This window comes from Phalacrocorax aristotelis, chromosome 1, assembly GCF_949628215.1.
Source record: "Phalacrocorax aristotelis chromosome 1, bGulAri2.1, whole genome shotgun sequence".
Lineage (NCBI taxonomy): Eukaryota > Metazoa > Chordata > Aves > Suliformes > Phalacrocoracidae > Phalacrocorax > Phalacrocorax aristotelis.
In genome coordinates this window covers 132,216,782-132,240,025 of record NC_134276.1, presented here as the reverse complement: position 1 = coordinate 132,240,025, position 23,244 = coordinate 132,216,782, and the positions used below count along the sequence as shown (strand labels likewise).

The 23,244-nt window shown below is 45.5% G+C and overlaps 2 protein-coding genes across 2 annotated transcripts; both read left to right on the top strand.

Moving 5' to 3' along the window:
* Window positions 1-7: 7 nt before the first annotated feature.
* MIX23 (mitochondrial matrix import factor 23) lies at window positions 8-9,571 on the top strand. The gene is made up of 5 exons (XM_075108435.1): window positions 8-266; window positions 1,128-1,253; window positions 1,774-1,920; window positions 5,495-5,554; window positions 9,278-9,571. Exons 1-5 carry the CDS (start codon window positions 87-89, stop codon window positions 9,326-9,328), a joined length of 564 nt encoding a protein of 187 aa, XP_074964536.1. The 5' UTR covers window positions 8-86; the 3' UTR covers window positions 9,329-9,571.
* A 6,095-nt stretch (window positions 9,572-15,666) lies between these two features.
* On the top strand, window positions 15,667-22,065 carry LOC142064000 (cystatin-A-like). The gene is made up of 3 exons (XM_075108499.1): window positions 15,667-16,109; window positions 19,892-19,993; window positions 21,839-22,065. Exons 1-3 carry the CDS (start codon window positions 16,044-16,046, stop codon window positions 21,965-21,967), a joined length of 297 nt encoding a protein of 98 aa, XP_074964600.1. The 5' UTR covers window positions 15,667-16,043; the 3' UTR covers window positions 21,968-22,065.
* Window positions 22,066-23,244: the final 1,179 nt, after the last annotated feature.

Here is a 23,244-nt window from a genome sequence, read left to right as displayed (position 1 = left end):
GACGGCCTCTGGGAGGGGGCCGCCGGAGCCCTCCCCAGAGGACGCCCCAGAGCCGCCGGTGGGAGGCCCGGGGTGGGGGATGGGGAATGGGGAATGACGGACGGACACCCCACCGCCAGGCGCCGCCCGCGGCCGCGCGCCTCCCCGCCCCGCCCCGCGCGTCATCCCGCCTCCCCGCTGGATTGGCCGCCGCCGCCGCCCTCTGCCTTTCCAGTATGGCGGCGCCCAGCGGAGCGGCCAGCTGCGAGGACTTCGCCGAGTTCCAGGTAACTGGCGTGGGGTGGCGAGGAGAGGGGGGAAGCCCGAAAGTGGTGGTGATGGGGGCCCGCTCCCACCGCCTCCCCGCGCCGCCGCCCGGCGCGCTCCCGTCGTCTCGTAGCAACGCCGCGCGGCCCCGAGGGAGCGCGTGCCCTGGGGCGGGGGGGGGGGGGGCGGCGAGGTCACCTCTCCCCGCAACGGTCGGGATGCGGCGGCGGCGGGGTCTGGCCTTCCTTTCGCCCCCCGCGGCGGGAACGCGGCGCCCTCCGGCGGGGAGCCGGGCGGGGTGGGATCCCCCTGCCGGGGTCCCTTCCCAGGGCGGGGAGCCCGCGGCGTGGGAGCCTCCGTGGGCGGAGGGAGCTCCGTGGGAGTCTTCACGTTGTTTAACGAAGCGAGGAATACCCCGCGTATCCCCCGCGGCGTGAGCAGAGTCCAGCTTGGCTGAGATCGTGCTGCCTGGCGCTTCTTAAACACCTTGTCCTCCCAAAAAAAGGTGGCTTTTATCGGCGGTTTTTGCTTTTGCTGCAGGTCGCGCCCGGTTTCCCGCCTGGAAGCGTTAACGGACGGGGCCGGGGCTTCGGGCAGCGGCTCTCCCGGGGGGTGTCTTGAGGGGGGGCTGCGGGGGCTGGTCGCAGCTCAGCTCTGACCTGTTCCGTTCCCGGCGTTTGCTGCTAAGGAGGCTGCTTGGTTTGCAGCAAGCCAACCTGTGGAAATGGTTCATTTGGTGGAGTTTTTCTTTTTTTTTTTTTTTTTTGCTGCTTGTAACCAATATACTTAATTTTCTATTAAAATATTTACAGGGTTTTTTTCGGTACACTTTTCTCAGAGACATAAGCAAAGGTTTTTATTTTATTTTACTTTTAACACAGGAGTTGCTGAGGGTGATGAGGACGATCGATGACAGGATTGTCCACGAATTAAACACTACGATTCCAACAGCTTCCTTTGTGGGGAAAATTGATGCCGGCCAGACATGTAAAGAGCTGTACCAGTCTGTGAGTGTGCACTCCTTCGACTTTCAGCTCACTTCCTGATGTTTTATTACGTGCAGTGGCCAGTAGATCATCCTCAGTTCCTAAGGAACTGTGCCTTGGTATATATACCTTACGCATATGTAACTGGCATGTTCCACGCAGCAAAGGCCGCGCGCATGTAACGCTACTTCAGTTTCAAACCACCCGGGGAACTTACTTGTTCTGCAGTACTGACCTGTCAGGGTGTACATTCGGATTCAGAGGATGGCATTAGCCCTGTCCGCTTCTTTTAAAAGTGGGTGCTAGCGTGCTTTTGCACTACTTTGCAGGACTCCTGCTCGTGTGTATCTTTGGCTTTTGATCAAGTTGGTAGCTGCTGCTCAAAGCAGAGTTGCTTCCAACATGTGGATTATGGAGTCAAAGGGATCTCTATAGGCACAGCAAAGCCTTGACCTTGGAAAGTCTCTCTTAAACTTGTAATTTGGAGGCTTTTGATCTCTGCTGAACTAGTTGTTGTGACTTTCTTTCTCTCCCCACGTAGTTGATGGATGCTCACACCAGCAGAGAGAGAATCATCAAAAACTGCATTGCTCAGTCTTCCAGTGTAGTGAAAACTCTCAGAGAAGAGAGGGAAAAGGCCCAGGATGACATAGCATTATTAAAGCAACTCAGAAAAGAGCAGACAAAGGTGAGTGGTGGAGTTTTCAGACATCGCTTAGGGAGGGAGAAGAGCGTATCTTTCCCAAATGGAAAGACCAGTGTGATGGAGAGAACCTGAAGTGGATCCTGGCTCAGGCAGTCTTTTTGAATGTTCTCCTTGGCTGGGTTTGTGAGAACCATTTTCCTTTAGCCCACAAGAGAGAGCTGCTTTTATCCTACAAGTGGAGCATTTTCTGGGATCCCATTGCACAAATGCTGTAGAAAAATGTGTGCTTCCCCACGGTGGACTCTAACCTTCACTGGCTAGCACCACTTAGGGTACAACGTACTTGTGGCTTGCTTGGTCCTTTCAAAATGCCTTGAAGGTTTATTTTGCCTTCGAGATCTTGTAAAACTAGTATATCTGCAATCAGCAAGTATGGCTGCCAAGATGCAAACACCAGAAGATAATGAACTATGGCTTTTGTGTGTGTCTCTCACACCACAGAGTTATGCAGCCTTAAAGCTGTCCCTTTTCATCATCACACTGAGAAGAATCTTTCTTACTTGGTGTGTTGATTGGAGCTCCTGTCCTCTACAAGGAGCTGCCAGGCAACCCTGAATTCCACTTAACCAACTTTTTTGTTGTTTAATATTTCTTGGATTAATTTTTTGGATACCTTGTGATGGTGTGAGAGTGACTTCTGGGTTTGCATAAGGAATTTTAACGAACAAACACCCTCTCAACCTTCTGGCCTCTGGATGGAAAGTGTACTTCACCAGAGGTGAACAGAGGTGATCTAGACCGAGCATTGGAAGTGGGGAAGGGAACCCCACTGAAGTTTTTGCCCCCGTTCCAGGGCCTCCTTTGTAGGGAAATGATACTGCATGTGTAGCTCTAGGAGTGGAGATTAGCAGGGATGTGAACTGTTCCATTGATTCCTCTTCTCGACCTGCTCTGTGTGGCTTGTGTTCACTTTGCATTATTTTCCACATCACAAGCTTGCAGCAGATAGCAAATAAGACTGCTTGCTTATTGCCTTTTTTGCATACACTGGCTAGGCATGTCTGTTGTGTTCATCAGTTTAATGAGCCTTCCTCTGTTGAGGACTGTCTTAACCAGTGCTTTTGAGTTCCCAGTGTAACAGCGAGTTCTTCTCGTAACAGCCAGACATCCCACCATCATATATATATACAGTGTCCTGTATAGGATCCTGCGTCATGGGTAGAGCTTTCCCTGCTGCAGTCCCATAAGGCTTGAAGGGATCGGTCCTGAATTTTGCTTTTGCAGTGCTAAACTTCCTCAAAATCCACTTGCCCCTGTACTTCCAAGAGGAGCAGCCTGTTGTAGCACCTGTTCAAAGGGCAGTTGAATGCTGATGCAGTTGTAGTTAAAAGGCCTCCTGAGGAAATGATTTGAACCCAAGCATCTGATTTTTCCTAGGCACTGAGCGAACTGTTTGTTCGTGTGCTCTTCAGGGAAGTGCTCTGTCATGAGCTCAGATTTAAAGAACCAGGTGTCAGGCAAGTGGTTTCGTTCTTAAAGCCTCACTTACAGAACCACTAAGAAGCATCCATATTAATTTGGAAAACCTGAATGGTTGCTTAGTGTTTTCTACAAATTTTGTTTGCAGAGCCAACTCTTCAAATTGTTTACTTACTGAGCCCAAAGCGTATCACTCACTAGGAGGATCACAATGATAATGTTTAATAATTGGAAGTGATTTCAAATGTTAATACCAATCCATTATTTGGGAACAGCCCAGAAATCTTTTGATGAGATGACCTCAAATTTGCACTTGTACTTTATGAGGTGTCACCCCCTGCCTCATTTTTTTTGTTCTCTGTGAGAGTTGTGTTTTTTTCGAGAACTCAGATAAGATATCTTGAGAGAACACATTCTACATTCAGGATTATGCATTTCAAATATATATTCAGTTGGTTGCAGTACAGGTCTGTTTTCTCTTGTTATTTGTGTTTCTTCCATCCTGGTAATGGTACAAATTGGATGACTTTATCCAAAATTATTACTTCTGGGTCATTGAGTAAGAAAACTTGGAGTAGTGTCAGCCAGTTCTTTTAGTCCACTTATATTAAAACATCATTTGATTATTGTATTAATTTGTTACCATCTTGGTTTACTTGAATGAAGTGTTGTAAAATATCCAACTAAATAAATTCTGGAAATCCAAAACATAAAGCAAAATGAATATTAGCATTATCAATCAAATTAGTAAGGCTTATTAATGTCAGAGTACATTTTAAAAACAACAACAACAACAAAACTCCCTGCATAGCTGTGTTGATTAACACAGTATTGCTGTTGAGGTCTGCAACTCTAAGGAAAAGTCGAAAATAGTAGTTTTGCTTAGGCTTGGTGTCAAGGGCAATTAATGTGACAGTCCAAATGATTGTAAACCTATTCACATCCTCCAGCAGGAAAAATGTTTCTTTGAACTGCTAAAGATCATCTGAGCTGTTATTTTATAGAGACTGATCCTGGTCATCTAGTCACCCTGTTGATGCTAGATCGTTACTTCAAACAGTTTGGGCTCCTATTGAGTAGGTAAAAGTTTATCCAACAACTGTATTAGCTGAGTGTGTCTGGACATCTTACTTGGAAGGTTTTTGATGGGATTGCTTGCTTAGCTTGCACTTGTTCACCAGCTCTCCAGTTGGAACCATGTATTTAAAATGGATAAACTCTGATCCTTAGTCTGTTGTGTTAAAGACTCCAACAAAAATGCATCTGCCATTTTTGCCTACATTTAGGATGGTTCTTATATCTCCTACTGTTGCTTCAGGGCCTTGTGGCAGAGTCAAATTACCACAGGCCACCTGAATGCAACTGTCACATGTGCCTCTAGGGAGATTCTAATAGGTTAAAACCAAAGAGATTCTTAGATTTCTCATGGTTTGAGTGAGGGTTCAAGAACTGCGTATTGTGGTACTTCTTGCTAGAGCTTTTGCATCTGTGTAAATGTGATCTGTCCTACTGTGATCACATAACATATTAACTGGTTCAGATAGCATGAACATACATGATCTGCTCTTGTAGACCCTTTTTTTGGTCAGTGCACAGACTAGATGGCAAAGGAAGCGGAGGGGATTCCTTTATGATATTAATTCTAAATCCAGAATCTAAGATCTGTGTGTTCAGTCCTATCTTTGCTGCCAGCTCCCTGTATGACTCAAATAATGTATGTGTGGAAGAATGACAAGTAAGGCTACAGAGCTAACCCCGGCACTGGCATTCCCCTCCCGAATGCTTGAATTAGGCATAGTTATTTTTGTCTGTGATGTGCTTAACATTAATCAGTTAATTGCTAACAAATCTTGATGGGCAATATTTATCAATAGAGCATTAGTAATTAGGAGCCACTTCTGCCAGTCTTGCACTGCAAGTCTGCTGTGACTGTACCCTGCAGACTTCAGTCTGCCCCGAGTATTGGAAGGAACAGACTTCTAGGATGATTTCACATCGTGCCCTTCAGTTTGCACCATCAGAGGGGATGCGCACCTGGTACGGGGGTTGTGATCTAGAAAGTTGCAGTGGTAGTAAATATCAAAGGCTGCAGGGAGGCCTGATTGACAATAACCTCTTTATCTGTTACTTTCTGCAGTTGAAATTGATGCAGTCGGAGCTGAATGTTGAAGAAGTGGTAAACGACAGAAGCTGGAAGGTACTCAGTCATTTAAAATGATGTTCTGTCCCAACAGACAATCCTGGCCTGGAGGTGTGGGACTGGTGCCTTATGAGGCAGGTTAACCAGAAATAGGTGAGGGGAGGGCAGTGCTGGGGGAAATGTTTCAGGTCATTTCAGATCAGTCATTTTCCCAGCTCTGGGTGCAGAGATCAAAGTTTTTCAGTTGCACTGCAAAGAAAAGAAAGGTGTCTGATTTAGTGGGGAGAAAGGGCTTGTGGAGGACTCCCTGAGTAGTTCCCTTTCTCCACCTTGCCCAGTGGCTAAGGACTTTGTAGACTTTTCTGTGGTGGCTTGTCTGAAAACCTTTGCTGGGCCTCTAACGGTGTTGGAGGGCTGAGTCTTTCAAATTTGGCTGTGTTTGGTACTGATCTCGCTTCTGAGCAAGCAGAGGCTGGGGAGGATGGGGCCGTAGAAGCCGAACCTTTTGCTGATGGAGCTTCTGCAGGCCTGGACTGATGCTCCATGCTGCAAAGGGCAGGCCTGCCGTTGCTCTCCTGCGTCAACAGAGGGGGCAGATCACCCTCCGGATTGATGGCCCAGACACTTGTTATAAAGTGATCTTAACACTGAGCTTGAATTCTGAGGTGGCTGTATTCTGTCACTGCAGCATTTCACGTCTAGCATCCTCTTCTCATTTGCTGTCGTTTTTCAGAGCTTTCAACACTGTATGGAGAACCTCTTACCCTCTCTAAATGCAAAAAGGATTTTTTTTGCAAATAGCCAGTTCTAGCTGCAGCTCCCTTTTTAATCTCTGCTTCAGGATTTTAGTCCTCTAGATTGCACCAGCATAAATGCAATACAGCTTTTGTATTCTTGGAGGTCTAGTCTCCACAGTACAGCTCAGTGCAGGCTGATTAGATGGGCATCTCCATGTTTTTCCAGGTATGCTTTGCTGTCAGTACTGGCTGAAAAAGCCGATCATGCCCCTTGAGCTGAAGTAATTTAAAGCTGGCTCAGATATGACTAAGCAAGGCCACAGCCTTAACAACATGCTGCAGCCTACCAGTGGCAAACGTTTTATGGCAAGGCTTCTGTCAGTTTAATTTAAAAGGGGTGGGGGGAAGACCCACCCCACACTACCTCCATTCTGAAGCCCAGAGCTAGCACTGAAATTAACCCTGATGCACTTCAGGGCATGGTTTAGGAGACTTGGTAGTTAGTGTTGGGTTGACGGTTGGACGTGAGGATCCTAGAGGTCTTTTCCAACCTTAATGATTCTGTGATTTCCTGTATCTGCATTAAGCTTCTGCTAGTGATAGAAATGTCCAATTTTTCCAGAAGATGGAGCACATTTCTTTTATAAATAGTGAGGTTTCTTAGCCTGCTAGTGTTTAAAGTAGGGCTTGAAGATAAAAGTATTTCTGGGTTTTATCTGCAGCTCTGCTGCTGCTTCCATCTCAATATAGGCGTAAATGTCTCATTTAGCTGCCCGTAAAAATATTTCACTGAAGGAATTTGATAGACCCAGTCATAGCTGTGGACGGAATGCAATTTGTTACATGGAAGTGGTTCTCGTTTGGCAGGTGAGAGCCTCCACTCTCTGCTACTGTTGCAGACTTTCAGTTGGAAAGTACGCTTGTGTGTTTACATTAACCCTAACCAACTGAAAGCTGATTGGGAAAAATCTGATTAGGAGACAGAAAGTTATTTTCAAACACTTACTCTGGGTAGCTATAGCAATAGTGGCATACAGAAAGAGGCTGCTTTATAGAAACGCATGCGGTGGAACTTTGTTTGGCTGATACCAAACAAGGAATTGACTTCTAAAACGAGACACTTGCATTAGTCTCTGTACAGCACCTCCAGTTTACCTGGAGTTTATCGTTGGGAGTGCTTTGTGTTAAAATGTAAAAGACAGCAAACTCAAACTTCTGCGTCATAACATGGATGTTAAGGCTTCTCAGGCACTGTTGTTCTTGTCTGAAAAATGAGTCGAGGACTTCACAGGTAGACCAATGGAGTTAGTTGGCCCGAGCAACGCACTGAGATCTGTGGGTCAACGATCCTAAAAGCAGGAGGTGGTATTAGTAAGACTGCAGGATTCATCTTCCTCCCATAGGCTGCAGAGTTACTGTTAAAGGCTGTTTCAAAAGTTTCCGTGATAGCAAGTTGGAAGATGCTATTTTTCTGATGTGTTGCTTGATGCGAGAGACCCTTACAGTATTTTAGAGTGCATTTCCCGTACCCTTTAAGACAAATACGTCCTTAAAATGTTTTTGACAGGCAGTGGACAAAAATGGTGCAGTTTGCTTAGTGTTAAAATGTTTCTGAACGGGAACCATTTGGGGCTCTTAACGGTTTCCTTCTATCACTTACCTGATCTCAGACATTTACATACTCTTAACTCTTCCAGAGGTGCCCATTGCCTGTGGTATTGTAGTGGGGCAGCAGGTTGTCTGTGTGTGAAAGAATCTGTCCCACAACTTTTGTTTTCTGCAGTATGGAGCAGCTTCTAATACGTGTCTGTTTCTTAAAGTAAATTATATCTGAAAATAAGTTGAAAATGTCTCAAAAATTGTTAAGAATCAATGCTAAAACTAATGCATGCTGCAAACTTCACTTTTGCTGAAGTTGCCGTAGGTTCTGACTCTGAATAAGGAGACCAGCTGTAGAAGTGGATGATTCTAGGAAGATACAGTTTAAAAGAATGTATTTATATAAATATGACGCATACCTTCCCTAAAATTTCAAGACCACTCACTCTGCATGTGAAGCCAATGGGAGAGTTCACAAAACTCGACATCCCGAAGATCACAAGCAGTTGGATCTGAAAAGTCTCTGGACAGCTTGGCAAAACGTGCTCTCGCAGGAGTGCTGGTGGGGGAACTAATAACCGCCAGTGCCTCAGCTTGGTGCTAGGTGGTGCTCGTGTCACTGTTCAGGACATGCGCTGGGCAAAGTTTGGAGCCAAAATGATAAATAACTAAATCGCTTGCAAAGAGCCCCTGTAACTTTGGTGTGAGCCTGTGTGCTGTGCTTTTGATTCAGACTGCCTTACTTTAAATAGTCACGTTTATTGGCCCTCCTTAGGGTAAGCAGGCTGCTTGACAAGGCCTGCAGTTCAAGCTAAATGAACACGATCTTCAGTCTCTAGTTCTCTGTGCTAAATTTTACCCGGTGAAGGTGCCAGAGGTGAACGAGGCAAGAGGCATGTGCCCTTTGCAGTAGGAGGGCTGGCAGCGTCAGCACCTGCAGTCAGATAACTAACCGTGTGAGCGTGGCTTCCAAGAGCCCTTGCACGTCTTCTTACCCGTCACAAATGCATTTGCTCAGGGAAGAGAAGAATACAGCATCCAAATTTGAATGCCAGATTGAACTTAACAGAACACAGCTGGTCAGGAGCCTTCCACTGGTAATTTCCCTCTTCCTTTAATAAAAAGGGGAAAAAAAAAAGGCAGGCATCGTCATCTTTGAGGATAACAGACTGCCAGGATTATAAACCTGCCTTACCTGAGGGAGAACACTTTTAGTGCTGTGTAGTCCTTCAGGATCAGGCAGCAAACTTTGGATTCACTAAAGCCAGGAGAGAAGGTGAATGGAGACAGATGCCTTGGTAAGTACCATTTATTGGTACAGCAGGGCTGGGCAGCTTGAGGTGGGTGCTACGTGAAGAGATAGTTGTCTGAACTAGCTCTGACATTCTTGTCCTCTCCCGGATGAGGGCTGATTCGCTTTTGCTCTTCTGTTTTGGTGTCTCAGGTATTTAACGAGCGTTGCCGAATTCACTACAAGCCTCCGAAGAGTCAATAATGTGGGGTATTTTCCATCAAGGTGGTCCATAACCATGAGAGCCAAACTGGAAAGAGACCTTGGGTGAGCTGTATTGGGACCCTCCAGAACCAATAGAACCCAGCCTTGTTTTGTTTTGGACCTACTTAGCTGAAATCTCAAGGTTGAAATGATTCTCCTGTAATTGAGAGAAAACCACTCGTCTTTTGTACAAAATATGTGAACAAATGAGTTTTATAGTATTAAAATAATTTTCAAATGGAATGCGAAACTGGCATCTTTCTTGAACTTCTACAGCTTCAGCAGTCCTGGGGGGAAAGAACAGCTCTGAGCAGGGAGGACAGGGCTCCCCCTGAACTGGCGCTTGCCAAACTATGAAGGAACGTGCTGTGTTTGTGCAAATAATCTGCTAAAGTCTGAAAGGAAATAAAGACTGCAGAGTGATCAGCAAGCGTAGGTTGAGCATCCCTGAAAGTAAGAAGCTACCAGCATTGTTCGGAACTACTCAACACTAGCAGCACTGGTTCAGAGTTGCACATGGATACAGGTTTGCCATTGTTCCCGCAGTGCTGACAGGCAGCATCTGTGGCATACTGTCCTTTGGTCTCTGTTACCAAGTGATGGATTTTTCCTTTAAATGGGGAACGTGGTGACGATGAAAACCACTTTGGGTTGGAGATGAAGATATATCTCATTTGGGACTGAGACAGTTAACTACCCAGTGACCCTATCTTGTCCCTCTTTCTGAACCTTTAAAACTAATCCTATAGGTGTATTGCATTTGAACCGGGAAATAGCTGTGCGCACCTGATCCTGTTGAGTCTGGCCTTAGTGTTGTATTTAGAAAGCTTTAAATGCAACGCCCCTGCAGTAACACAGCATTTAAAGCAGATAAGTATGAGGAAATATTGCTGCAATTCTACCTTTATTTTTTGGTAACTCTAAGTGGCTGACAAGGTCTGCTTTGTTGCCAGCTGTTTTTATTACTTAGTAATACGTCTTTGAGAATCATTGAACTTGAACAGAGCCTTAAAAATACAGGCCCCATCTTGCAAACACTTTCAGTTACAGCAATGAAATTACTATACAGTCTCACATCCTTAAAAGCTGTGCATGTATGGGAGGTGGGAAGTAAATGGAGGAATGTACCTGTGTTGCTGAAAGCTGTCAAAAATCTGTGCAGCATCATCTGTTTTATAGTTGTTTGTTCAGTAGAGACTCAAACTACTTGGTGGCCTTTATTTTTAGGCAGCAGAGACGTTTAGCCTCACTTTTCTGTGAGAATGAGGCAGAAATATATTTTAAGTCTTTGAGGGTGTAAATCCTAATGTTCAAACTTCATTTTCCCCCTTTTTTTCCCCGAGGTACTGCAACTGCTCTAAGCAGAACTTTACTCCAGTTGGAATGCTTGTCTCACTCTTGAAGTATCCTCATTGTTTTCCTGCAACTCTGAAAGCAGAAAACGTGTTTGTTCTTCAACTGTTAGATTCTTATAATTGTTTGTCCTCAACGGGGCAATCAAGTACTGCTCAGTACTGTGGGCTGAATCGCCAGTAACGTAATTTCCACAGGAGATGGTCCGCTAATGAGATGTTGAGAACGGTTAGTTTTGATTTCAAAGTTGGTGCTCTAATGCTGACCTCTAATATAGGTGTCTAAAATATTTGTTCTCTCCAGGGCTTGGATCTACAGCGGCGGGGACAAATTCTCCTTTTAAGCCAGTTGTAGGCTAGAAACTTCTGCCAGCATGTAGAGAGTTGGCACCAATACTCTTGAAATGTAAGCTTGTCTTGTATTTCTGTAGAAACTAATGAGAATTAATCACTGTCCCCTTCTATTCATCCAGATGTTTGCTCAGCTGTTGCAGGAAAACTTCACTTAAGCCGATGCTGTGAAAAATGATCTGTGAAATGGATGTGATACAAAAGCAGATTTTTTTTGTTTTGTTTTTGTGGTAGCCCAGCTTAGCATTTGGTATGTGGAAACTGTGTATATATATAAAAAAAACAACCAACCAAACAAAAAACCCCAAGAAAACCAACCCAACACCAACATAGCACTATTTTTTTCATTTGACTATAAGGCCAAACAAGTAGATCTATACCAACCTGTAATGGAAAACTGATACCATAAGAGGACTTCTGAGTCCCAAACATCCCTTCTTCAGGTGTTTTCAGCTTGTATACAGAGGGTTGCACCAAGAAGTTGAATTACTCTATTCAGTTTGCTCTGGGGACAGAGGGATATCTCTTACAGAACATGGCAAATCACATGCATCAGAGGCTGCTTGAATCTCGCCGTTGAATTTAGTGGACCATGAAGGTGGGTAACTGGAATTGCATGCCACGCTTTGGGGCACGTGGAAGGAGAAAAAGGCTTTGCTGTTTTTTGAGTACTTAAGGTCTGCCTGTGAAGTGGGATGTTTTGTGGCGGTATGCAAATGGCGTTGGTATGAGCTGTGGGCCATACTAAGCAAAGGCAGGTAAAATCTCTGTGTCTAGTGACCCCTGTCCATTCCAGGATCATGCCTGGTCTGCGACTGAATCCTGCTTCAACTTCACCATCAAGGTAGTCACAGAGTTACCGGGCTGCTTGATGTCATATGTGAATCAAATAATGGATCCCACAAATACCAGGATTTCATCCTTTTCCTGGTCCCAACTTTTTTTCTGCAGGTAAAGGCACTCAAGCAAAAAGCGTGACTGATGCCCCTGCCCAGAGTCTAGATCTCCTGCAGGTAGCTTCCCCTCCAGTGGGGCTTTCCCATTGCTTGGAGATGGTGAATATAGGTGGGCAGATCCCGGCTCCTTGGAAAGTCCTCTCAAGCGTGTGCTTCTTATTTCCTTCTGTGAAATAGAAGGAGGTGGTTTTTTTCGGATGCTCGTCGCCGTTGCCTAGTGCAGCCTGTAGGCACTCAAGACTGACGAAACAGGTAACTTCTTTACAGAAGTTTTAAGGATAGAGTTTGGTTGTCGTGAAGCAGACTGAGGGGAAGAGGCTCTTTAGTGGTACCATAGGCTCAGCATACGCAGGGATATGCTCGCTTTGTGCTGCTGAAGTTCAGGCTTCTGTTAATCCTAGTTGATGTACAGTGTCAGAAATCTTTTGAAATCAGGGTGGGTAGCAGTAGGGGAAACCTTTGCAGACCAGCACATTAAAAGTCAAGGCTGTTGTTACTGTCACGATGACGAGTAGGTCTTCAATTGGTAGATGGAGGGCTGCTTTCATTTGGCAGCTCTTAAAATTTGGTGCAGACCATCTGTCGTTTCATCCCGTCACAATTACATGTCTTGTCACTGCAAAACCAGAAGCCCGACCTGCTGACTTAACTTTCACAATCATTTCTGCAGAGGTGGCTTAATTTCTGGTTTAAAAATAACTCACAAATACATAACCCTGGGGTTTGGGGTTTTTGTTTATTTGCTTTGTTTTGTTACTGTACTGGTGTTTTTACTGACTGTAGCTTCTGCTTCTTAAAACTGCTTATACAGGACCAGAAAGTAGCAGCCTACAAGCTGTAAGGATTTGTTTCTTCATTATTGGAGTAGTACCTAGTGCAAGATGTTACTCAGCTTTAAAACTATAAAGAATGCTAGTGCTGTTCCCCCAGCACAGATTCTCCAAGTTAACAGTTACGTGAAGAGAAATTGCCATCTGTACAAACGGTGACTGTAGGCCGGAATGGTATGCAATATCAAACGTGTCTCCAGTGCTAAAATGGAGACACTCCCTAGCTTGTTGATGTTGCGCAAGAGATGCAGTGGGGACGGCTGTTCTTTTCAAGGCAGTGTTCTAAATGCTGATCCATTACATTCAAAGCTTAACAGAGAGAGGTGTAGATGAGGGTTGCCTAGGATAGTCCATTGCCACTGATCATCTTTGATAGCAGGTCTGTGAAACGTCAGCATTCCAAAGTGATTTAATGAACTATGTGGGCAGGATGAGTACTGCATCCCAATGGCAGAAGTACCACTGGCTTTTGGGAAGGCCATTAGCACTCCCGTGGAAAGAAAACAGGCTGATTTGCCTGTGTAAACTTTAGTGTCAGCTTGCTTCCTTGCTTCGGCTTGGCTTTGCTTCCCTTCTGCACAACTCTGTGCATTCTGGGGCGAGGGGGCAAGTTCTTACGCTCTGAAGACAAAAATGAGCAAAGCCAGAAATAGGGGGCCCAATGAATGATTTCCACACAACATTAATGTCTTTAGTTTCACACCTAGAGGTTTCCCAAGATTGTAAATTGACCTTCCAAGTCTTTGTGCTTAGCATATTTCTTACTAATCGGAATCAAGGGTTCTCCAGAGGTGTAGTGTTGCCTTGGGGATCTTATCAACATCCCTTCCCAAGGGAGTTAGTGAGATCTGCATCCTGGTGAGTGGAAAAGTTTATAAAACGTCCTGGTTTAGCACTGGTGCTGCATGATTGTTGGACGCATTCTGTGGCTTCTGGCCCCAGTAAGGGAAGCTGGCTCTTCCAGTTATTAGCTCATCTGCTGGGCTGTGTGAATAAGATGCATGGTGGCAACACAGTGGAAGATGATCAGCATTTGCGTGAATCAGCAGGGTCTTGTGCAAAAGAAGGAATTTTAGCTCATCAGCTTGAATTGTCATTAACTCCATAAATTGGGCTGTGAGGAACCCTTCATCTGGAGTGGTGAATTTGGAGAAAAAGGCAGACTTCCAGCTTTAGCTCCTCCAGTCCCCTTTATTCCTAAGAACTAGGAACGTTTTTCTCTTTGTTCAGAAAGATGTTGTCTCAGGACAACGTGTTTCTCCTCAAATGCCTTTCATCTACTCCTATAACATTGCTGCTCAAGGTCGGGAAATTCTGTAACATCCTTAGGGGTAACATGCTCTTACCGTGACCTAGAGACTGTTGAGTTTAGGGCCATTAACAGCCCCAGTTTCTCAGTCTCGGGTCCTTTTTTCCAAGAACAGGCCTTGAAGTTAGATATGAAGTACTGGTTTACAGTCTGTTGCATCACTTATCTGTGAAGACTCAGTAGGCTGATTAGGAAACTGGCAAGTCTGTGCTATAGAGTCACTATTGCTGCGGCCTTGAACAAGCTTGTTTCTAGCAGATTCCTGCATAAATGCCGATTCATAGAATCGTAGAATGGGTTGGGTTGGAAGGGACCTTTAGAGGTCATCTAGTCCAACCCCCCCCTGCAGTGAGCAGGGACACCTTCAACTAGCTCAGATTGCTCAGAGCCCTGTTTAGCCTGACCGTGAATGTTTCCAGGGATGGGGCCTCCACAACCTCTCTGGGCAACCTGTTCCAGTGTTTCACCGCCCTCATAGTAAAAGTTTTTTTCCTTATATCCAGTCTAAACCTACCCACCTTTAGCTTCAAACCGTTACCCCTTGTCCTGTCACAAGAGGCCTTGCTAAAGAGACTGTCCCCATCCTTCCTCTAGTCCCCCATTAAGTACTGAAAGGCTGCAGTAAGGTCTCCCTGCCGCCTTCTCTTCTCCAGGCTGAACGACCCCAACTCTCTCAGCCTGTCCTCATAAGAGAACATTGCCTGCGTGCAGCACATATTCTCATTTCACCCCCTCCCGTGTACCCACCCTTAGGGACTAAAAATTGTCTGGTCTGTTGCTAACTTCTCTGGTCCTAGCTCTAGAACAACATTCTTCCCATTTGCTGGAGAAGGGGGGTGGCAGGAATACCAAAGGGAAGTAGTTTTTCTGTGATCTTGAAGCGTTAGCTCTCCCTTACCAGGTAGGCCTGCTAACAGTTGCTAGCCTTTCCTCAGTAGGTTGCATGTGTTTTGAACTTTGTACATTCGTATATAGTAACGAATGTGACTGTGTCATGTGTCTGTGACTGTAACTACCAAATGAATGCTTCTGACTATATAGTCTGTATGTTACATATTTCAGCGGTGTATGAAGTATAAGTATCCTGAAATGAGAGCAGCTATTGTCCACACACGACTGCTGCAGTGAGAGAGATTGTGCTTTGTCTTCCAGGAAATTGGCACTAGAGTTTTGATAAAAATGTAAATGGTACTGCATATTCGGTTGCTATCATGATTGCCTGAATGCAGCTATAGGTTTGGTAGGAAATAAGCAGAAATAGCTTATTTAGAGTACTTACCTGAACCTAGGATTTAATTTTTTCCCCTTCTGGTTCTGGTGTTTTCCATGGCACCTTTTTAGCCAGGCAGAGGGAAGTAAAGTCACCGAAAGTAAAATGCAGTCTGCTTCTGTTTACCGCTTGGAAGGATATTGAGTCAATACAGGTTGAATGGGATTGCACCCGGGAAATTAATGCGTGCTTTTCTTTTTATCTTGAATGGTGTTGGGAAACAGTGGGTGTGACTTTAGTTGCCTCTGTGCACAGACTAGTCATCTGCACATGAGTGGAGAGGCGAGAGGTTCTAGTTTCAGGCCAAACCAACTGTCTTAAGATGTGGGTGGCTGGAGGGTGTTGTTTGCTTTTCTTATTGATGTGGAGCTATATACAGTTAAGATAACCTAACAGATAAGTTAAAGCAGATAAGTGCTTTTCACATTTACTCTTAACACTATTGGTGCTTTACATTGCTTTTCCCTTTTCCCCCCATTTATCTTTCTCCAGCTCAGTAAAGGTAGGTTCTGTATGTTACAAGTCATGTGATTCCATGACACATGTATATGTGTGTATATATATGCGATGCCTGGTGACGCTGCTCAGACTGCGCTGAAGTTCCTTCTTCAGAACCACACATCATTTTAGAGAAGTTAGTTGCCACTATGGTGCCTGGGGGCTTAACTAAGGCCCAGACTGCTACTCCAGAAGTCCAGGGTATTGCTGATCAGGTGAGTTGCAATCTATTGAAAGCCAAAGTCTCTGTGTGCAAAGGTCTGAGCCCTGAAGCCTGTGCAAAGGCTGGGAAACCAGGTGGTGGTACTGAACCAGTGTTTCAACTGAAGAAGCTAGTGCTGAAAATGGGAATCCTCTTGATTGCCAGTAAGTATTTTCTCAGCATTCTGCACAGGCAGCGTACCGGTAAGATCAAGACAAACCTCCTTTTCTCTGCCTCATCCTTGTCCACAGCCAGGCATAGTACTGGCTACCTTCAGTTAACGTTTGCGTGTGGTTCAAAGGCAAGCTCTACTGTGCCAGAGCTGAGGTTGCTTGTTTGAAATTAAAGGTGGTATATCTGAAGGGAGAAGACTGTACCTGGTAGAATTAATTCCTCACTGAAGGACTTGGGTAGGACAAACCATGTGGTGGTATCCACTGAAAAAAAGAGAGATACAGGACAAGGCTATGGATAAATGGCATGTTCTCTGCTGGCGTCTAGTGTTTTCTGGAGTCGCAGGTGTGATGCAGGGGCTGCTGGTGAGCCAGTGGGGCAAGGTGGGCTTGGCGCGAGGCAGGCAGGATGAGCCCAGTTGCCGTGGTGGTTGGCTGCAGGCAGCGGGCCTGTCCTAGAAGCAGCTGTATGAATGCCACCTCTGCAGATCCTCTAATGCCCTGCAGTGCCGAACTCTTAAAAGAGAGTATGAAGTGCACCCTGAGGAGCAGGACAGAAACACCACAGCATGGGAAAGGTCCTTCACCCTCCCAGTCCTGAAAGATGAACTCTTCCCCCTTTGGCAACTGCACAAAGCATAACTTACTTCCTCCTTGAGGAAACAAAACCAGGAAGTAGTGGGGCTGGACATGTTGGCCAATACTGCTGCAGACTCCTGTGTGTGCGGGGCTCCCACCTCCCTCCTTTGCTGTGCCACAGAGGACAGAGTTTGCGTCGGCACCATTCCACATCTCCCGCAACCTTGCAGGCTAAGACCATGCAGTGATGAAATCAGACTAAGGTGACCTGGGCTGTGCATGTGGAGGGGCAGGCTACCAGGAGAGCTCTGTAAATAGGCTGTGTAGGCTGGTGTCAAGAGTCCAGTACTCTGACCAGGTTCTTTTAGATTCTCCACGTGTGGAGGGTATAATATTTAATACCAGCTTTACCTACTTGAAGATATGTGATGTTGCATGAGGTTTCTGATTTAGCAGAGTGATACAAATGTACTGGTGACACAATACAGAGGTAAGTTACTCTCAGCAAAATACAGCAATCCAACACACAGTTCAATCACAATACCGGTGTGATCTCCACTACTGGTCTCTGTAATATGCTCACGTCACGACACTGGGCATCCTGAGTCGCCAGGAGGGATTGAAGCTAGCTGAAGCCCACTATTCTCTTCAAAATTCTTTTGCTCGTTGTTTAGTTTTTACACTCTGTGTTGGGCAGAGCCACGCGTTCACTTCCCCCATGCTGGCGTGGCTAACTCAGGGAGGCGTTCACATTCTTCATGTTTAGTATTCTTCCATTCTCAGTAACTTCTGGAAAACAAAAACAATTTACTCTTTGCTCTTTGTTTTCTGCAAGGTGAAATGTTTGCCTTGTGCTGAGCACAGGAGAGAGAGCTCTCCCTGGTCCTTTTCCTTGGAAAAAGAACACACTCCGCTGTAGAGGCTTTGGTATAGTTCGCTAAGGGAAAAATTCTCGTGGATACAAACCTTACACTGGGGCAATCCTGCCCTGCTTCCAGCAGCGTAACGGTGTCGCCCTTTAATGATGCAATTCTGTGGGATTTTACACTCTGCTAAGCAGAGAAGCAAGTCATCTGGTTTGAGTGAAGTTGTGAAGAGCATCTGCGGACTTTGGGATGGCCATGGTCTATCTGCTCTTGGGATTACATGATTACTTCCCTACACCTGTGCCTGGTGTCTAGTCTAATCCTTAGTGAGCTGGGGAATGTTATATATTCGGTCTCCTTGTTTTACGGCTGTTGCCTAAAACGGAGGAATGTTTTGGGTTTAAGGAGCTGTTAGATAAGAGCTTAGGAATGATATCTTTCTCCATCTGAGGATTAAGGAGCTGTCCACCTGCCTGATTTTACTGAAGGCTTTGTCTGTAAATAACAAATGGGGAATGCTGTGGCAGATGGTAAAATGGGAGAGAACGGGCTTTGTTTTGTTCTGAATAATATCTACCAAAAGATGCTGCTTAGGAGCATGCTAGGAGCCCCCAGACAGCTGAAAGGGTTTGGAAATTGAAGTTTCCCTGGTTTGCTAGAATTAGCAGCTCCTGAGTTGAAAGTATAGCTGCTGGTTCCCTGGGATAGAACCAGCAGGTGGGTGGTGAGGAGCGCTGATGTGCTGCTGGCCCCTCTCGGGGGCTGCCTGAGCAGGCTGCCGAGTGACACTGCGCTCCCCTGCCCCACTTTGGGAATGCCTCTGCCCTGCGTGGCCATCGGCATGGGTGCCACGTGCAGAGGAGGGGCTGTTACCCAGCGTGCAAAATACTGTTTGTGCTTCCTAGGTAACAGAAGTCAGTTTTCAGGTGACAGTCGGTGCAGCTGCCGTTCTCGAGGGAGTTTGTATCATCAGGTGCAAAGGACTGTAGTAAAACACCATTACCCTGGTACATAGATCATGATGCCTCAGACACCTGGCCGGCCTTTCACTGCTGCTCACAGCTGCCTCCCCTGCTACCCCACTCCTCTTTCAGCCTAGTAATTATACAAATCTTTGACCTCTGACAGTACCACTGCGATTGCTGGTGAACTTAAAACTTGCCCTACGCTTTGTGTGTTTCCGGAGAAACTGTTGCCCCCCTTTTTTTTTTTTTTTTTTTTTTGCTTAATATGTATGTAAAAAGGCTGTAGATGTCTGAACGGTGCGTATTTGAAATCTACAGGGCTTAAACTGGGTACTGTGCATAAACACATCTGTCTGAGGTGTGAGCATAAATGCTGTCAGCACAGAGCATTGTTTCTTCTGGAACGACAATATCTGCAGCTGCTACATAGTAAAGGACTAATGATGTTTATGCAGGTCTGGGATTGATTTCTGGCTAACAGTCCAAAGGTTGTACTTCCAGTTTGGGAGATGGACAAACGTAGTTTAGTCCTGGACCACTGTAACTATTACAGCTGTTTGTATTTTGCCCACTCCTAGATGTTTAAGGACATATCTGATGTAAATCACAGCTTGATCTGCAGGGCTTCCACAAGCACTAGAATAACTTTCAGGAACTACTTGATCAGGTGGTTGTCTTGGTACTCTCAGATAACCCTGTTTATTGCAAGCCCTTAAAGAAGAACGTTAAACAGATGGAGTGCACGTCTGAGGCTGTGAAACACAGCAGGGGTCCGCAGCCTCCCAGGCTGACTGGCGTGGGCGCAGGTGTTCCTGGCGAGGGGGGCTGACTTGCACCGCTGTGTAACGGTGCAGTTGACACAGGGTGTACCCTGCTAGGGAGCATGGCTTGGTACCTAGCTACGTTGACAAAGAACTTAAAGGGCAGCAGGTAGCAGTTTCCCTGTACCGAGCGGGAGGCAGTTAGCTGGACAGCTTTTGGGGCAGGGGGAAATCAGCTAGGAAGTCTAATTCTGACAGGATTTTGAAGAATGCTGGAGGAGGCAATGCTAGGAAAGAGGGCTGGAGGTCCTGGTGTAAACAGAATTATTTTGGGGGTTCTGGGTTCATTTCATTGAGGGCGATTGTTTGAAAGGATGAAAACTGGAGTGGTAGTTGTGCAAGAAAAGCCTAAGTATGAACCTGCCAACCATTTTTCCCTTTCTTTTTCCAGGTGAAGCTGGAATTGGAAAATAAGGTGAACAGGACATATGAGATCTTTAAAGCCATAATATTTAAGACGCAGGTGGTTGCTGGGATAAACTACTTTATTAAGGTTTGTATGCATTATAGGAGGGGATGCTTTGCCATTAAACAGTATAGGTGACTTGCATAGTGGCTTATAGCAAGACAGAGAAGCAAATGTAGTAGAAAACCATCTGACGTGACTGACAGAGTTAGGGGCTATCTCCAGAGGCTTCTAAAATTCCTCTGTTTGGCACTACAGGAATAAAAAAACTTATAAAACATGCACTGTGCTTCTTCAGATGTGAATGATAAGTTTCTTGGGATCATCTCACTTCAAGACTATAGACTGCCTTATCAGCTCAAATTATTTAAACTAGTCATAACCCTGCTCTCTCCTGTTTCCTTTCAAGGCAAAGCAGCTTTCCTATTGCCTCTGTGTCCTCCAACTGTGTTTGTTATGATGAATTTGAAGTCAGCCTGAGGATCTGATGGAGAGTTAGAGTGAATTTAGTTTAATTTAAAAAAAAAAAAGTAATGGAAGCACCTCATACACCAGCTGACTAGTTTTGCATGCAAGCGTGCGTGTTGATGTTTTGGTCCCGTGTCACGTGCTGCAAAGGTACAGCTCGCCTGCTAGTTCTATATTTTCAAAAAACCCTTTCTTTTGTGGAGGAAGGATTAGTAATGCTTAACTCGGAGCCCTCTGATAGCACCGTTCATCCTCTACTAGAAAATCTTACCCGTGGATTGAGCAGCTTTCTGTGAAGTAACGCATAAGAAATTGCTGAGCGTATTTTGCAAGTGAAGGCCGGAAAGCATTGCTTAACGGCAGGCTGGCTTTCTGGAAGTAGAGCAAACATTGCATGTGGCTGCTCTATCTTAACACCGTGTGTGTGCAGACGTATGCCTGGTAGGATACGCTCCCTTGACAAGGGTCAGAATCTTTTTATTAAAGAAATGGGCAGGTAGGGTTTGGGGGATAGTTATTCTGCAGAGGGACATTATGAGCATTTGCTCCACGCTTCTCGTATTTAGTTAATCCCAGGGAGGACAGGTGCTGCCAAACCACCTTCTTTCCCAGGATCTTCCTTAAAATACACTCTTAACAGTTATTTCTGCTCTGTGGGCGCCAGGTACTGACAGGCTACCTATTTCCTCAATTAAAGCATCATTTTTTGAATTATTATTCACGATACATGAATATTCCTGATTATTCATTGGTACACAGGTGATTCTTGTACAATGTATGAGTTTCTAATATTGCCCAACTGCTCCCTTAGCAAATGTTGATATCAGATTGACAGAAGGCAGGTGTTTTTATGGAGAAAACGTAAGAATCATTCATTTACTTGCAGCATCTTTTTACAAAGCAAACATTTCAACTCTCCAACTTCAAGATTGTTTTGTTATATTCTATATGCTGCGCAAAATCCTAATTTTCTTTTAATCCATCGTAACACCAGCCCACCATTTAGAAGTGCTCTCTTCATAAAAACCGCAGCATGCAGATTTGGACTTCCAAACATATTTCAAGTTTTGACATTTCAATATGAAAAAAAAAGTTTACCCGTGTCACAGGATCTCCTCTTATTATCAGAGATAAAATGGAAGCCTCAGAAAATCATGACTCTTGATGACCTACATAAGTTTTGATGGCATCCTTTCTCCTCTTGTGCCTTCTGGTGCTTCCACACCCAAGCAGTCCTACTCATTTTCCGTTTATGTGAGTCTGAAGGTTTATATTACGGTGTAGACAGCTTCTGCCACCAGTAACTATCCAGACTTGAGTTAAGAGCTGTTGTAGTAAAAATGGCAATAGACCTAAAATTAAGGTCCTGAGCAAAGAGATTCATCCAAGTATGTAAAGAGCATCCTTTTGTTTGAACCTGCTTTGAACCCAGGATCCTCACTTTCCCGCTGTTTTGGTTTCCAGGTCCAAGTTGCCGATGCCGACTATGTCCACCTAAGGGTGTTTCAGAGCCTTCCTTATAAGCATGAAAGTCCCAGGCTTGATGGTTATCAAACCGGCAAAACCAAAGACGATCCTCTGGTCTACTTCTAGACACAATGAGGAATGGTGCCTCACTTCTGCCAAGTCGCATGTGGGTTCTGCCTGTGTCATCAGGAAATGCATGAAAATAAAATAAGTTTTGAAAGCTATTTGTTAATCTACTGTGTGTCATCTCTAGGTCTGCTGCATGGCTAAAGCTCATGTAGGTCTGAAATACTATTCAAGGCTGTTTCTCCCACCTGAGGTACTATAGGTGCAAGACAGAGCACACCCTTTTCAGCTCCTCTTTCCAAAAGAGTCAGGCATCCTCTGAAGACAAAACGTGGGCCTCCTGAGCATGCTTCAGGCATAACAGGCTACGTACTTCAGCATGTGGCTTCTTGGGTTTGCTTTAAGCGCGTTAGATACAGGGTCTTGCCCACTCCTCAGAAAGTCAGACAGCTGGTTTCCGGCACAGGGCAATGGAGAAGCCAAGCTGTGTGTCCCGTCCCCCCCTGCTTTAAGTGCAGCTTCACCGTATGGGACCAGGGTGGGGAGGCAGGAATGAGCTCCTTGAAGGAGCGGGAGGATGGGCCATAATAAGCCAGAGGTACGTCCTGCCTTTATTTCATATTGAGGGGTGCGTGTGTGTGTGGGGGGCACTCTTTGGGCTGATAAAAGCAAAAGCAGGGTTTTGCAGAGTTTATACTCCCCCACCCCAATAATCAGGAAACAGAACAGATTCCTTCTAAGCAATGCTGGTTACACGCTCACGCAGAGCACACCTGCAACAAAAAAGCCCAGTAACGTGTGTAAGTTTGCCATCCCCTCTGCTCTCAAAGCTGCTTGCTGTTTCTTGGGTCTGTGGCCAAGGACATGCAGCAGCGTCAGGCAGAAGCGGGCCGTTTCCTCTCAGTTCAGAGTGCAGCAACCCCTGCCCCACTCTCAAATTAATGAAACAAGGCATTGTCTAAATCCAGTTTGAGTTAGTTTTTCCCCTAACCTGGTCCAGCTCTGCTGAAGGAAGTCTTCCTTTCTCCAGCCTTTCCCGCTCCTCTTTGGGACCTGGAATTCCTGAAGGCAAGTCCTGCCACTAATGGCCGAGACAGAGGCAGCATTGAGTGCCTCAGCTATTTCTGTGTCCTCTGTCAGCAGGTCCCCTGCTCCACTGAGCACAGAGGGCCCACGCTTTCCTAAGCGTTCCTTTTGCTGCTGACATACCTGCAGAAGCTCTTCTTGTCCCTCACCAGATTAATGTAAAGTATTTCTAATTAAAATACAAACTAAACATAAGGTTATCTGGATAATGAAGAACACTCATGGAATAAAACTCTGAGCAACATAACCAA